At 36.1% G+C, this 16,274-nt stretch overlaps 2 protein-coding genes across 9 annotated transcripts; both read left to right on the top strand.

The window, feature by feature from the left end:
- Window positions 1-284: 284 nt before the first annotated feature.
- LOC105177909 (cell wall integrity/stress response component) lies at window positions 285-3,332 on the top strand. Its single transcript, XM_011101201.3, has 5 exons — window positions 285-662; window positions 1,809-1,927; window positions 2,260-2,317; window positions 2,434-2,511; window positions 2,889-3,332. The coding sequence occupies exons 1-5, from the start codon at window positions 404-406 to the stop codon at window positions 3,080-3,082; spliced, it is 708 nt and encodes a 235-aa protein (XP_011099503.1). The 5' UTR covers window positions 285-403; the 3' UTR covers window positions 3,083-3,332.
- Window positions 3,333-3,986: 654 nt separating this feature from the next.
- On the top strand, window positions 3,987-16,189 carry LIG6 (DNA LIGASE 6). 8 transcript variants are annotated; one of them, XM_011101202.3, is made up of 19 exons: window positions 3,990-6,378; window positions 6,468-6,585; window positions 6,719-6,800; window positions 7,016-7,118; window positions 7,201-7,297; window positions 8,588-8,690; window positions 9,390-9,506; window positions 10,735-10,782; window positions 11,530-11,627; window positions 11,715-11,780; window positions 12,409-12,568; window positions 12,762-12,866; window positions 13,576-13,625; window positions 13,902-13,936; window positions 14,045-14,106; window positions 14,182-14,343; window positions 14,428-14,516; window positions 14,880-14,979; window positions 15,728-16,189. In XM_011101202.3, exons 1-19 carry the CDS (start codon window positions 4,053-4,055, stop codon window positions 16,034-16,036), a joined length of 4,230 nt encoding a protein of 1,409 aa, XP_011099504.1. In that variant the 5' UTR covers window positions 3,990-4,052; the 3' UTR covers window positions 16,037-16,189. The 8 variants fall into 8 exon arrangements, 3 of the variants coding, with proteins under 3 accessions (XP_088740882.1, XP_011099506.1, XP_011099504.1); XM_011101204.3 differs by lacking the exon at window positions 14,182-14,343 and having other exon boundaries at window positions 3,989-6,378; XR_849078.3 differs by lacking the exons at window positions 14,428-14,516; window positions 14,880-14,979; window positions 15,728-16,189 and having other exon boundaries at window positions 3,987-6,378; window positions 13,576-13,647; window positions 14,182-14,225.
- The last annotated feature ends 85 nt before the right edge of the window (window positions 16,190-16,274 follow it).

The following is a 16,274-nucleotide window of genomic DNA, read 5'->3' as shown; positions in this document are numbered from 1 at the left end:
TGGTCTATAAATACCACCATGTATTTCATTTGTAAAGTGATTTTTGGAGTGAACAAATAAAGTTTGTTGGAGAAATACATATATTTTACTTTATATTCTATTAAGAGTGATAGGCTAATAAACTTAGAATTTCTCTAAGTTTATAACATATATGTATTTATATTATACTTTTTTACCAATATAAATAAATTTAATGAATTTAAATTCAATTTTTATTAGACAAAAACAAACTCACACGTGCAAAATAACATCTTCCAAACTATAAAAAAGCACAAACCTACTTCAGACGGTGTAATTGTCTGTAATCTAAATTATTCTCTGCACCATACCTGTTCGACAAAATTTCCCTATAAAAGGAGTGGAAAAAGGAAAGGAACAAAAACACATCCCCATCAATGATTTAATGCGCTTTCTCGGCTTTTCACAACCCACCCGTCTCCAAGTCTCTAGCTCGCTCCGACGCGCACGCTACTTTCTTGAATCTTCTCCCATGGCCCTCGCCCACTGTCCCTTGGCACTTCCGCCGGAAACTACAGAGCCCGTCCTCAGGAGAACTTCCATTCTCACCCGACCTCTTACAGTTCTCTCTTCTCCCATTTCTCGGAAGCTCAGAGCCCGCAATTTCTCCTTTTCTCCCAAACTCTTGAGAACCTCGCTTCAAGGTAATTAACTTTTCGAATTATAGAACTTTTTTGGTAGATGTGTTCTCCAGTTTACTCGTGCATATTGTGAGTTGGCGCCGGTGTGTCATTTTTGAATATGTTGGCTGTGGGTATATTATTGTTTTGCTTAAGCATCTGTTCCTTGTTTGATGTATTGACTCTATAATTTTTGATAAATGTTCTGCTCTCTCACCTCTCAATTCTTTATACGCGCATTTACCAGTTTCTGCTTTGTGCTTCCATTTGGTTCTAGATGGTAATTAAATTCTGAATGCCGCTTTAGTTTGTCTCTTTGGTGCTAGTATCGATTATTGAATGCGGGATTAGTTGGTTGATTCTAGTAGTAGTTATGGATTCCGACACTTCCTTTCCTTTTCTTTTTGTTTTGTGCCAAAGATATTAGTGCAGGACTTTCCTTTGCTTGTTCACATTGTGGGCAGTGGCATAAGATAGTTATCTCAGTGGGTTCAAGAAGTAGTCGTTAATAGTTCTTTGGTATGAGCTGTGATTGATTTGCTTGACCTTTTTTATTTTTTGGTTAAGGACTTCGTTGGCCGAAATGTTGCTATTTCATTATGTCATGTACATTCCAATACGAATTACTTTTTAAATCAGTAACAGTTTACTCAAGATGGCATCAGTGCAATAACACAAGCTTAGGATTAATGTGGAACTTCTAACCAGAAAAGAATTGTATAAACTGTAAAATATGTGTAGTTAGAATTGGAGCCAAAATAAACCACATATTTATGTTGTTTTCCTGAAATTGCATATGATAGTTGTAGAAGTTGATATACTTTTGTTAATGAAACTGATTAATATGTACTTTTATCTTTGTAGTTGTCTTGTGGTGCTCGAAATAGTTAATAAAAATGTTGCCCTGGGTGGGAGCAACTTTTCTCGTGTCAGGGACATATTCAGGGCGTGTGCTTAGATGCTTTTATAGTTTAAAAATTTGTGATGTGACTAGGGCTTGCTACTTTTGTTCAATTTGAATGTATCAGACATTATTCTTTTTGTGGGTTAAAGCTGCCTGTCTTTGGGCAAGGAGTTGGACATGTATCTGGCATTCATATTAGTGTCAGTCATGCAGTTTATACCAATGTGTGTTTCAATCATTTGGTGCTAACTTTGGTTCATTTTCAGTGAAATCCAAGCCAGAGGAATCTGAAGCTAGTCCAGTTGCAGAAACCTTCAACGACTTCAAGCAATTGCTTCTGCCAGTCATAGATCGCACCCCTTATCTTACTGAGGGTACAAAACAGGTATTTCTTCTTTCTTTCTGTTTCATTTGGAGGAATTATTCTTGCATATGGACCGGAATATATGGAAGTGTAGTTTGAATAGAATTTCTTCTGTGTTCTGGTTCAGAGATGTAGAATTTCTTCGTCTTGTTGCAATTAAAATGCCTTCTTGTGTTCATAGAGCAGACTTAGCCCTTTTCCCCTCCAATCATTTCTTTTCGCCATTATTTGTCGTTCTTTCTGATGTTCGCATTATATGTTGACATGCATGTTGCAGAGCTAAGATTGTTGCCATACGCTACTAATCCGTAGTTTTTGACCTTTTTCTTCTGTGGTTGAACTTGTTTATTTAGGCGACAGCAACCACTGCTGCTTTGGCGAAGAAATATGGGGCTGAGATAACAGTTGTAGGTATGACCCATCACACCAACAACTGAGTACTGGTTGGGCTGGGGAGAGGGGGAACTTTCATGTGCTGAGCTTTTAATGGCAGATTCTTGAAATACAGAACTTAACGTCTTTTGCAGTTATAGATGAAAAGGAGAAGGAAACATTGTTGCAGCATGAGACTCAACTAGCTAGTATCCGGTGGCATTTATCAGAAGGTAGGTTTTTGCCTAACTGATACACTTCATTTCACAGAGTTGGTTTTAGTAGGTTCAGCTGGTGAGGTCTCTGTAACATGTTATGCTCTATGAAACTTGCTTTTCCAAAAAGGATCTTTGAAATTCTGAGAGATGAGAATGTTATCTCATTTTTGTGTTTCACTCATTATCTTGCATTGGTTGCATCAAGAAGCATGCTGGACTAATTATGTTCAACGAACTTGCTTCAGTGACAACTACCTTTTGTAAATGATTGCTTAACTTTTTTTTCTTATAGATTAAAAAACTCCACTCTTTATGAGAAGTTTCTTGATTTGTTGTGTGTTGAATGTTTTTCTTTGTGATGGTTGGAGTCTGTTCAAATGTTGCTGCTACAGGTGGGTTCCAAGAATTTAAGCTGTTGGAGCGACTTGGAGAAGGAAACAAGCCAACAGCAATTATTGGAGAGGTTGCCGATGAGATGAATATGGATCTGGTCATTATGAGTATGGAGGCCATCCATTCCAAACATGTCGATGCAAATCTGCTGGCTGAGTTCATTCCATGTCCCGTTTTACTTTTGCCACTGTGACATGGGAAAATGGACACATGAAGCTGATGATATTAGGCTCTTGAATTTACAGATGAAAACAGAGGGGTGTGGAGACTTGTGGAATCCAGAAATGAGAAAGGGTTTTCCATTTCCAACTCGTTAGACTCCAATTTTTGGGATCTTGTATGCAAGTTGGAGTTGAGGATGTATTTATTGGAATAATGGCAATGTTTGTTGATTTTGATCTCCTCTTTACAGTAAAATTGTGAAAACTGTGTTGGGTTCTTCATTCTTTACTCTTTATTACTGTTAATGAAGTACACATATACGCACCTGTCTGTCTGTGTGTGCGTATAGAGAGATGAAGATGAAGAGAGATGGTATTCTCTGAAAATTTTGTTTGGTATCATCTGCCTGAAATATGCATCAAATTCAGGTCAAGAAACTCTAAGACTCCAAGGATCAAATTCAGGTTGGTCTATGCCAACAGGAAATTTGATATGATATTTGACAAATGAATACCTCTCTTCTGCCCAATTTTCAATACTAATTTAATATTTCGTTGATTATTTAATTACATAAACTAGCCAAAATATAAAAATGGATGATTAATTACAAATAAGGACATTTTATCTGATTCATATTTTGTTTATAAATATAATTACTCTAACGTCTTCAATATTAATAAATAGTAAATTATAGCAGGATTAATTCTTTCCACATGCTACAAATTCAAATACTAATTCTAATTCTAATCTCTGTCCTCATCTATTTTGATTAATTACTACTTATTATTATTAAGTAATCATTAGAACATAAAGACTCTTAAAAGAATCAAATAATAATTAAAAAACATAAACAATTAATAGAGATTATTTTCGGACTATATTAACGTTTTTTTTTTCTTTTTAAGCAAAAGAATAAGAGTTAGGGAAGTGCTAATAATTTAAGTTAAAAAAGAATCGTCGTTGCATTACGCTGTCCATGACCGGCCCCCCCGCGCGAACCAATGTCTGCTTCAAAACCACCAAAACCGCTAAATATAACCACCGCCGCCCTCCACCTCGCCGCCCTCTCCTCCCTCTCCCTGCCGCCACAGCCCCAACCCACTTTTCCCCTTGTCCCTCCCCCTGCCTTTATCCCCCACTCGAAACTCATTCCAAAAACCCGCTTCATCGTCGACGGCTTCAAACACGCCGACCCCAATTTCTCCGTCTCTTACTTCCTCTCTCACTTCCACTCCGACCATTACACGGGTCTCTCTCCGCAATGGTCCAACGGCATCATTTATTGCTCTTCCATCACTGCTAATCTCCTCCACCAAATCCTCAAAATTCCTCAACCCTTCATTTTCCCCTTACCTCTCTCCCAACCCGTGATAATTGATGGCGCCGAAGTTTGGCTCGTCGACGCGAATCACTGCCCTGGGGCAGTTCAGTTCTTGTTCAAGGTCCCAGGGAGCTGTGATAGGGGTGCAGGTAGTAGTGGTGTTGTTACATTTGAGAAGTATGTCCATACTGGTGATTTTAGGTATTGTGATGAAATGAAGAACGAGAGTGCAGTTTCTGAGTTTATTGGTGCTGATGCTGTGTTTTTGGATACAACTTATTGTAATCCTAAGTTTGTGTTTCCGAGTCAGGAGGAGTCCATTGATTATATTGTTGGGGTGATTGAGAGGATAGGGGTTGAGAATGAGGGTGTAGTCGCAAAGAATGTTCTGTTTTTGGTGGCTACATATGTCATTGGAAAGGAGCGGATTTTGGTGGAGATATCTCGGCGGTGTAAGAGGAAGATTCATGTGAGTGCCAGGAAGATGGCGGTTCTGAGTGCCTTGGGTTTCGGGGAAAGTGGGGTTTTTACAGAGGATGAGTTGGAGAGTGATGTTCATGTTGTTGGTTGGAATGTGTTGGGCGAGACTTGGCCATACTTTCGGCCTAACTTTGTGAAGATGAAGGAGATTATGAGTGAGAGAGGTTATTCTAAGGTTGTTGGTTTTGTTCCAACTGGCTGGACATATGAAGTCAAGCAGAATAAGTTTTCTGTGAGGAGCAAGGATTCTTTCGAGATTCATCTTGTTCCTTATAGTGAACATTCAAACTACGATGAGCTCAGAGAGTTTGTGAAATTTTTGAAGCCAAAACGTGTTATCCCGACAGTTGGTGCTGACGTAGAGAAAGTTGATAGCAAACAAGCCATTTCAATGAGGAAGCATTTTGCTGGGTTGGTTAATGAAATGGCCATCAAGCAAGAATTCTTGATGGGTTTTCTTCGTGGTGGGAGCGGGCTGGTGGATGTAGAGAAGGATTGTCCTATTGTACTTCACAATATTCCAGATCAAGAGGATGAGGTCATTGCCTCTACTCCAAATTGTTGCAGTGATGTTGAATTGGAGGGTGACATAAAGTCTTCATTTCCTCAACAGGTATCTGCTTCAAGTAATTTAGAAGATATGAAAGATAATGACTTGGAGAAATCTGTAAAGGAACTTCAAGACTGCTTGCCCAGTTGGGTCACGCTATGCCAGATGTTGGATTTACTTGGTGCAGCTGGTGGAAATGTTGTTGAAGCTGTTTCAAATTTTTATGAACATGAAACTGAGTTTCATGAACAGGTTCTCCCCAGTACATCTGCCTCCTTTACTTCCCTGGGAAACTCAGAAAACCAGCCTCCTTTACCTTTTGAATCTCAAAATGTCAAGGGCATAAATCGCTCTGAAGATATCTCTTTCAGCCAAAATTTCAAATTATCTAGTTCTGTGAATATAAAGAAGAGTGGAGTTTCTCCTGGGAAAAGGAAGAGAAACCTTGACAGCAAGACAAAAAAGAGAGCAAGAGCAGATTCAACTGGGAATTCCAGTGATTTGAAGCAATATCGGATAACTAAGTTTTTTAACAAGAAAATGCCTGTTGTCCCTGAAGATAGTAAAGTTGAAGTTGAATCTTGTAACTTTAATGATGGTCAAAGTAGGTTGCCAGTTGATGCCACAAAATTATACAAAGAAGAGGTGAATCAATTTATTCAAATTGTCAGTGGTGGTGAATCATTAAGAAGCTATGCTACCACCATTCTTGAGAAGACCAAAGGAGACATTAATATGGCTCTGGATATATATTATAATGACAATATTGGTACCACCATTGATGTTAATGATAGTAATAGATTGATGGAATCTGAATGTCCCAGCAGAGTCAGCTCTGTGGATGATGACGCTCTAGTATCTGAGAGCAGCAAACTTGAAACCAAGTCTGATATTTTTCCCCCAGCTTTACCAAAGGATAACGTGTCTGTAAATTATATATCGTTGCCTCCTGAAAGATACTCTCCTACAGAGCATGGTTGGTCAACTTAATCTCTCAAGATCTATTATAAAATTTATGTATGTCATGTTGGTATACCATTTCTCAAGGCTGAGAATGCTTTCCAGCTTGCTGGAGGAAAGGACAGCCAGCTCCATACATTCATATAGCACGAACTTTTGATTTAGTGGAAGAAGAAAAGGGCAAGCTAAAAGCTACATCAATGCTATGCAACATGTTTAGGAGGTCTTTTCCCTGTGTATTTGCACTTTATTTAAAGCTGTTATATTTCTTTCCAAGTTACTGGTATAAAGTAAGTGGCATTTTTCTTAGATAAATTATATCCTTTTCATCAAAACCAGTATTCTTCGTTATACAGTTTATTGGTCCTATCACCAGAAGATGTGCTACCCACTGTGTATTTGTGCACAAATAAAATTGCTCCTGAGCATGAAAATTTGGTAATTTTTCTTAACCTTGTTTCTCACGTCATTCTATTAGAATGTTATATGATCCTTGAATGATGCAACAGCTGAACATTACAATATTGTGGAGGGAAAAACCCTCCGAATGCGGTTCTGTTTAATACCTCTTTGCTTGTACATATACAGCTAATTTTCATACTTATCTCATATTAATACTTGAATGGTTTGCTTCATATTCTGTGATGTTGTAGGAACTAAATATTGGTGGTAGCATTGTTGTTGCAGCTCTGGAAGAAGCTTGTGGGACCAGCAGAGCTAAAATAAGCAATCTTTATAATAGCCTTGGTGATCTTGGTATTTCAATATAATCAACTGCATCTTTTGCTCACCTTACAGCATTTCTTTTGTGGCAGTCTAATATTACGTACTGAATCAGGTGATGTTGCTCAGCTTTGCCGCCAAACCCAGACACTGCTTGCTCCTCCATCAGCCCTTACAATTCAAGGAGTGTTTTCTGTTCTCCGCAAGATAAGGTATGTGTTTCCTAGTTATACAGAAAGATGTAATCAAATACTCTTTGTTCATGATCTAGTGTGAGCCGACAATTGCTGTGTAATTAATTTCCTAAAGTCCAAAGTGTCGGTCCAAGAATTTATTTGGAGCATATATGCATAGGTGGAGGATCTGCTAAATACTTTCCAACTAATATGTTACTTTACTTTTTATGATGAAAAATAGCACATCTTATGTTCTTCATTCTGACCAGTGTGTAGTGCCACTTTCTTTCTTCGACTTTTGGTACTCCATTATCTTTAGTAAATATCAATTGTTTTATGCATAGGTCTATTTGCTTATCTGAACACTGTTTCAATTGAATAAGCAATGAGTCAAGAATTCAATGTGTTATATGTCTTCTGAAGTAATTGTAGGTCTTTAAATCAGTCAGTCGTTCCTCATAATGTTATAGTTCCAATTTTGTCCTTGCCTAACTCCCTCTCTCCTGTCATATGGGCAATTTTTTTATTTTATTTTCTAAGACCCTGAGCACTTATATTAGTGAGTACATGCAGGAGCTTGATTCCATTATGATTCATTGGAGAGGTTTTTTACATTTTCAGCACAAAGTCAAAGCAATCGACAAAATGAGAAGTATGAAGTATTTGTTAAGAGGAAGAATAATAACATAGTTAGCATCACAGTTCTTGAAGAAGATAGAAAGAAAAAAGAATATGGCGTCTAACAATAAGTTTTGGCTGGACAGATGACCCTATCTGACTGTTTGTCTGATTTTGATCTAGTGGCAGCTCAAAATTTTCATCAGTATAAGCTATGATAACTCTAAAACTCAAACAAGAAGTGCAGCAGCAGAATTCAGGGTTTTTGTTTCAAGAAATTTAAATTTGTTAATAGAAGTGTTCTTACTTTAACTATGTTGAGATATTAGGTAAACCTAGGATTCAGGTGTTCCTCTACTAGAGGCTAGAACTACAATGGTAAGATTCTAAATGTGATGGCTCAGAAATCTGGATCGGCGTATACTCTGGAGAACCTTGAGTTTTCTATGTTTTTTTGCTCTAAATTAGTTTGAGAAGAGCTCTTTATTATTCTATTGTGATGAATGCATAGTTATTTCACACTGAAGTTTGCTTTTAACACCTTTGTTGGTGATATTTTTAGTTATTGGTGTTTATGTGTATTATTGTGGACATGTGTTCTGTGATTAGAGATGTTCTCCATGGTAATTTGATTTAAAAATCTTCACATCTTATCTTGCCTTCTGTATTCTCTACAAACATGTTCCTCCTTTACATGAAATTCATCAGTGTACAAACAGGTAGTGGCAGTACAACCAGGAAGAAAAGCCTCATTGTGAATCTCATGTGTTCATGTAGAGAGAAGGAGATGAAATTTCTTGTCAGAACTTTGGTATGATAAAAGTTACATTTTGCTTATTTTAACCAAGTTTCCATTCATAAGTAATTTTTTGCATTTACATGTTGAAGATGTATGGAAAAATAATTTAAACCTTAGCTTCATCGTTTCAGATTTTCCTCATTTTGATTTTTTTTTTCTTTATGTTCTAGTTATACTTATCCAGGTAAATTGTATACGGATAGACAAAGATGTTAATCCAGGGTGCTTGAGTTTGACTTTTAGTTGCACTGCGTTCATTCTCTGCACTCTTACTCTTCACGGTACTGGATCAGTTCTTAGAGTTGGTGTTTAATGCTGTGGAACAAGAACAGGAAACTTTTGGAAAAGATTGGAAGGAGGATAGGAATTTTTTGTTCTGTGAGATCTGCAGATGTTAGAGTGGTAAAAAAGATGGGAGACTGGTAAGATTAGCAAACAAGAAAACATGCAGGACATAAGGGGAAATGCGAGGCTACCCTCTATGATCTAGATGCACTTGTATCTTCAAATCCTTGAGGAGTTTGGTGATACATATAGTTAGTAATGTTGTTGGCATCCCTTTAATGACTGTGTATTGTGTATGGCACAGGACTCTTGAGTAGAAGCCATCTCTTCTGTTAGTTTGTTTTACGTTTTTATTTGTTTTTCCCCAGTTAAGTATCCGCCATGCCTGCAAGGAAAAATGACTTTATGTTTTTCTCTTTCATGTAGGTTAGGAACTTAAGGATTGGAGCTATGATGAGAACCATTCTTCCTGCTTTAGCTCAGGCCATTGTGATGAACTCGGCTGATGAAGGAGTAGCTGAAAACTTGAAGGATCATATTCAGGTCTGTTTCGTTTTCTTTTCTCATCTGTTTTTTATTTTGTTGATACCACCTTGTAGATGATAAGGGTAAAATTCATGTTCGTCTCTAACATTTACGCAACTTCAAAATCATCTCTGACAAGTTTTCGGCGTTAACTTATGACAATTTCCCTAAATTACCTTTCTAAAAGTTCTATCTTATGACATAAATCATTTTGGTCTCTCATATTTAATTTTCAATGGCAATTTAGTCCCTTGCACATAAGTTTGCGTGGAAAGAATATAGTATTTTTGCATGGAAAAAGGAGCTAATAGTTTATTCAAAACATATTTAGTTTTTGTAGCATGTGTATTTACGTAATGAGTTGGTCTTATAATGTGTTTATATATTTTCCTGTAACATGTTTCCCAAGACTGACTTTTAACTTAATAAGAATAAAAAAAAGTATTTTTATTTAGTTTTAATCACGGGCTACAAAAAAATTGTTCGTGACATGTTTTTCCTTAGATTAACTTTCAAGAAAATATGTTTCATGCACAAATTACATCTTGTTGAACTTGAGTGCTCCTACAAAATGCTATATAAACATTGATAAAAACTCAAATAATTTATTAACTTAATACTAAATAAATGTATATTTTGTACTGATATTTTTTGTGTATGAGAGTTCTTATGGAATGATATATATACATAATAAATTAAATTATTTATCAACTTAAATTAAATAAACACATACTCTCTACTTAACAAAAAATAACTTTTGTCATGCTCAAAATATGTTTTTTGGACTTGAGAACTCTTGGATAGTGTGATTTAGTGTGATTTAAGCATACCTAATAATTTGAGTAATATTTAGTCTAAATTAGATAAGCATATATATATTTACTAACCTTTAACAAAAATATTAATCTTTTTCCATTCAAATTTATGTGTAAGGGACTCAATTGCACTTGAGTTTAAAATTCCGTTGTCCAAAATGATTTAGAAGGGTAATTTAGGAAATCACATATTTGGTCAGACATTAATGCCAAAAATTCGTTGGAGGAAATAATTTGAAGCTAATTGAAAAGACATGGATGATTTTGGAGTTGGGTTGAAATGTCAGGGATGAAAATGAATTTTAAACCATATGATAATATTTATGATCTCTCTTTTTTTGACTTCTGCTTGTTTTTATTAGTGAACTCCAGTTCACTGGAAGAATGGTGTATTATGTCTACTAAAATTTTCTTTTCTTTCTTTTTGGTAGCATCTTTCAAGTGCAGTAGTTGAATCATATAACATACTTCCAAACTTGGTAAGTTTTGACTTCTCAGTCTTCCCTCTTTTATTGTTGCTTGGTTGTATCATCACAGTACTCTGTTCATAAATGGAATATGTTTAAAAGCCCATACATGAATATACTCTTAAACCGCGCATTTCCAACTTTAAATGGACTTAAGCAAATGGATAAGATGCTTGCATATGGAACTTATGAGAGGCCTTTCAAGTTCATATCTCGGCTATACCACCTTTTTGATTTAAAGGCTGAAAGATTTTAATGGAGAAAGATCACCTGATTCCTTGCCTAATTATTATTTTTCGCATAATTGCATAATTCCTACATATATGACTTCTGTACTTTCTCTATAGCATATTATTGTGACGTCTGCCTTTTTCATTTTTGTGCTTCCAAATGATAAAGGAGCAAAGGAGTTTTGAACATATCGAATCCACTTGGTTTCCTTCTTCATTCTTTCGTTGCAGGATCTGGAGTGTGGGCGTTTTACCAATGTACTCATCTATTTCTAGTCTTATATTATCTGCTCCAGACTTAGCATTTCTCCCCCTTCAATTTCCTGCAGTTAGGAACAAATCATTTAAGGAATAAAGGCATTTACCTTGTCTTTGGTTCTCAATAAAATTAATTGCTTAATTGTACAAGAGTCTAAGCATTGTTAGCTAGTATCATGCAGCTAATTTTTTTCCCCTCTTGATATGGAGTTATAGAGACAGTTGTTTGCTGGTTTGAGATATCCTGAATGTCTTAACTTCTTATGGTCAGGATTTACTTATCCCATCCTTGATGGAGAAAGGGATTGAATTTTCATCATCAACCCTATCAATGGTTCCTGGCATACCAATCAAGCCCATGCTTGCCAAGTATTGTGGCTACCACTTCTGGCTCTATCATAAGAAACGGTTTTTACTAGAGTTCTGTTTCCTTATATTTTTGGTATCTTATTGCAGGATTACTAATGGAGCACCTCAGGTGCTGAAGAATTTCCAATATATGGCGTTTACGTGTGAATTTAAGTAAGTTTTGTTGAACTTACATTATCATCTTTTTCCTTTAGGATGGATCTTCACCATATCTGTTGATGAAAGATATCCTCATGAGAAACTGAACTGACGAATGATAGCCGAACAGTTGTAATAAGGCCTACAGGACAAGATACTCGCCTAAGCTCTAAACCCCCTCCCCGAATAAGAGATGTTCCTTAGTCATTTTAAACCTTTTTGAGAAACATAAAGCTTTCTTGCTTATACCTGATTTTTGTTTGAGTTCAATGGTAAGGAGGTTTGTCTGCCAAGTGTTTAAGAAGTCACTGATTCGGTCCTCTATTTGGGTATTTTGAGAGTTGGCCATTTCTGTCTCTTCCAATTTCAGTTACTTTTAATTCTTACATTATATTGGATCTGAGAAGTCAGAAATTAGTATTTGCACAAGATATTCTCCCACTTATAGTTCTTTGTAGGATGCTATCCGGAGCATAAGCAATTTGGTTAAATTGATATTACCATATATATGAAAAATAATAGAATGGCTGATAATTTTTCTTTAAAATACCATCAGTTCTAATTGCCCTAGTCATGTCTGTCATGCAGTTGACTTCAATATAGCAATGTCTGAACAATATTAAAATTTCATTGTGTCCTCTAGATATGATGGCCAACGTGCTCAAATTCACAGATTAGCAGATGGTTCTGTACGTGTCTTCTCAAGGAATGGTGATGAAACCACATTGAGATTCCCTGATTTAGTTGACATAGTCAAGGATTGTTGTCTTCATGCAACAGATACTTTTATTTTGGACGCAGAGGTGATCCTATCACTCATTCTTCTTTCTTCTTTTTTTTTTGTTTATTTTCTGTATTACGTTATTCAAGACTGTACCTAAATTATCTTGCTATTTGCAATCTGTGGGTGGGTTAATATGTTTATTGCCGAGCTTCATCTATTACAGAATCATGAGTTATGCAGGTACACATAAAAGCACATTCTTTTCATTTCAGGTGGTAGCAATTGATAGGAGGAACAGTAAGCTTATGTCATTTCAAGAGCTTTCTTCCCGGGAGAGAGGGAGTAAGGATTCGCTGATTGCTTTAGACAAAATAAAGGTCATCTAATCTCATCACATGAAAATAGTTTTGACTTAGATCTACTGATATGTCAACTAAACTTCTTTTTATCTTTGTTATATATATGATTTACTAAGATAATAAGATTATGTATTCGTAGCTACCAAGTAGCGCCCATAAATCTGTGAAATTATGGATTGTAGTTCAATTTGCTAGTCTTTAAGTAGTCTTTTTGTTTGCATTGTTGCCTTTTCTATTGATTTACATATAAAACTTATATTAGTTATTAAGCCCAGTTAATGAAAATCCATTATTTTCCTGATCAATAGGAAGGTGCTTAAGTGATCAGTCAGGACCTCGTTTCAATATTGCTTTTTTCAAAATGAATGGTTATATCTGAACTTGGAAACTGTTTTTCTTTGAGTTTTTGGCAGCTTTAATCTGTCAAGAAGCCTTTTAAGGGTCTTATATATTACTCTAGTTCAGAACACATAAGAATGGGTGGAAATGAAATGCTCAGTTACTAGGTAAAATCATTAGTATTATAAGCAACAAATGAATACATGAAGCATCAAGATCTCAAAAATAAAATAGATCACAAGATAAACTGCCAAGAGGGTTTGTTACTGGAAAAATATTTGCTACCTGTTTCAGCACTGTAGATTAAATTCATAATTCCAGATATGAGCTGCTTTTTGATTAAAAATTCTAATCATATTAGTGTAACTGATATCTTCTATTCATGCAGGTTGACATATGCATTTTTGTGTTTGACATCATGTTTGCAAATGGAGAGCAGTAAGTGTTGTCCACAGTTATTGTGAGTATGTGCTGGTTTTCCTACATGAATAGAGATTATACATTTAATGTACAAGTTAAAGAGGTTCACATGATGATCATATTTAGTGGGAAAAGATACCGGAGCCTACCACTTCCATGAATGTGATACGCTTAGTCTAAAAGATCTTTTGATCTCAACCTTTGATTTAGTGTCAGCTTGCTTCTCTTATCGTTTTCGTGTCTTTGAAAATGCATGTTCAAGAACTTCTCAGGCTACTTAAAATTACCTTGCAGGTTCTTGGATCTACCCCTCCGTCAGCGGCGACAATGTACGCACTTCCTTGTGCATTTAGATCATTTTATGACTGGTTATTAGATGACACATATTATACCATATATCAGTTCTAAGTCTGATTATGTATTCTCTGTTGAATCAGATTTGAAGGATTTACTTGGTGAAGAAAAACCGGGTTACTTCGAGTATGCTAGAGAAATGACGGTAAATTCTTAGTGTTTATTGTGAATTATGTCAGTGTATTATTTCTGTCACAATGAAATTACCCAACTCTTCTAGGTGGAATCCGAAGATGCTGATGTAAAAAATGAAGCTACATTGAATAGGATGAACAGTTTTCTTAATGATGCCATTCGTTCCTCATGTGAAGGCATCATGGTTAAATCGCTTGATGTTAATGCTGGATATACTCCATCAAAGCGTTCTGATGCCTGGTTGAAGGTGTTATATTAGGTCCAAGAACATTTTAAAAATAAGAAGTACATGTACTTTATTCCTCGAGCAAATTATCTTTTTCTTTGGCAGGTCAAAAGAGATTATGTTGAAGGACTAAGTGATTCCTTGGACTTGGTTCCAATTGGAGCTTGGCATGGAAATGGAAGAAAAGCAGGATGGTGATACTACTATCCTTAAGTTTTCTCTGCTTTTTTTGAAAACAACTGATAGGAAGTTCAATATTGTATATGTTCCACGCTTTAGTACATGTGTTATGGCTCATGATATGAGGCTAATCATCAATATGGGAATAATTAGTTCTATCATATCACATAAAATGTAAGCAATTAGTTGTCAATGCTAATGGATCGAGCTGAATCCTGTTCTCGAATTAGTATTGCTACTACATATACGTAACCACAAACTAGTATGGAACTTCGAGTACATGATGCTAGTATCTTCTTTTCGTTTCTTATTCAGGTTCTTGACAGATAAGAGAAATCATTTTGCAAGTTTATAAATCTGCGTTTATTGATTTCCAGGTTTAGTCCTTTTCTGATGGCCTGCTACAACCCTGATACTGAAGATTTCCAGAGTGTCTGTCGTGTAATGTCTGGAATTTCAGATGCTTTTTACACAGAGGTACATGGAACCTATTATTTTAGTGGTGCCATTATTGTGTATATGGGATGAGGGAACCGGTGAGATTAAAGATAGCATTCATTATTTTTTAAAACATGATATGCTTTTCATTGTTGGAGGAGTTTGTTGGTGTGTGATTTGGTGCATCTAGTCAAATAAGTATCGGTTTTCCCCTTACTGGGATTAAATTTCCTTTAATCTCATCCAGACTTGTAACTTTGCTCTCAGTTAACCTCTACCAGCTGGAATAAGAGTCCTGCTTAGTCTGTGCTATCAATTAAGTGTCAATGCTATTGCTATTGCTACTAATTGGATGCATCTGAATGATGTTATTGAATTTTTGGTTGAAAAGAGCATGTGATATTTGGTCCACTTGTTTTAGGTAAAGAGAGGCTTCAGACCAAGCATTCTCTAAGAAAGCTTGCACCCAGCACTTGCTTTCATCACATTAATGGTGTGGTCTTTAAAAAAAGAAAAAGGGATTCATTAATCAATTTGAAATTCTATAATAGTCAGTCATCAGTGGAAGTGAGCAACATGGTGATGATTGGTCTAAATCTTCGACTAGAAGCTTATTTTGACCTGCCCAGAAGGCCAATACATATAGGAAGCTGTTAGACTTCTGTCAAACAAAAATAATCGTTCTGCCTGTCACACCTAGTGGCTATGCTCCCGGGATTTGCATGTTTATTCATCCATTTGCTGGTTGTTGCACAACACATTAACTTGTTCTGCTTGCTCTTTGCAGATGAAAGAGTTCTTCTCCGGGGACAGAGTTCTTTCTAAAAGACCACCATACTATAAGACATCCGAGATGCCTGACATGTGGTTTTCTCCAGAGTTTGTCTGGGAGATAAGGGGCGCGGACTTCACAGTATCACCAGTTCATCATGCTGCCATTGGTTTAATCCATCCATCTCGCGGTATTTCAGTTAGATTTCCTAGGTTTATCCGATCTCTATCAGATAGAAAGCCAGAAGAATGTAGCACGGCTGCAGATATAGCCGACATGTTCAGTTTGCAGACAAGAAAAATGGATGTAAACACCAAAAGATGAATACAGATACAGTTTTGTATATGGTGCAGTTTTCTTTGTACAAATCTTTTGCGCAACTTCACTGGACAGTGTCATTTTGCCACTTTATCTTTGTAAAAAGATATTGTACAGTTAAATGGGCAAAGAAATGCAATATTTCATCGTTATGTTTCACATTTTTGTCAAGAATCTAATGCATTAAATGCAACTATACAATAGTAGTATGTTTCTGTTACTCTTTCAGACTAATGCAAAGAAA

This window comes from Sesamum indicum, linkage group LG9 (genome assembly GCF_026168435.1).
Source record: "Sesamum indicum cultivar Baizhima isolate 11 linkage group LG9, ASM2616843v1, whole genome shotgun sequence".
NCBI classification, from domain to species: domain Eukaryota; kingdom Viridiplantae; phylum Streptophyta; class Magnoliopsida; order Lamiales; family Pedaliaceae; genus Sesamum; species Sesamum indicum.
This window is presented reverse-complemented; position numbering and strand designations above follow the sequence as displayed.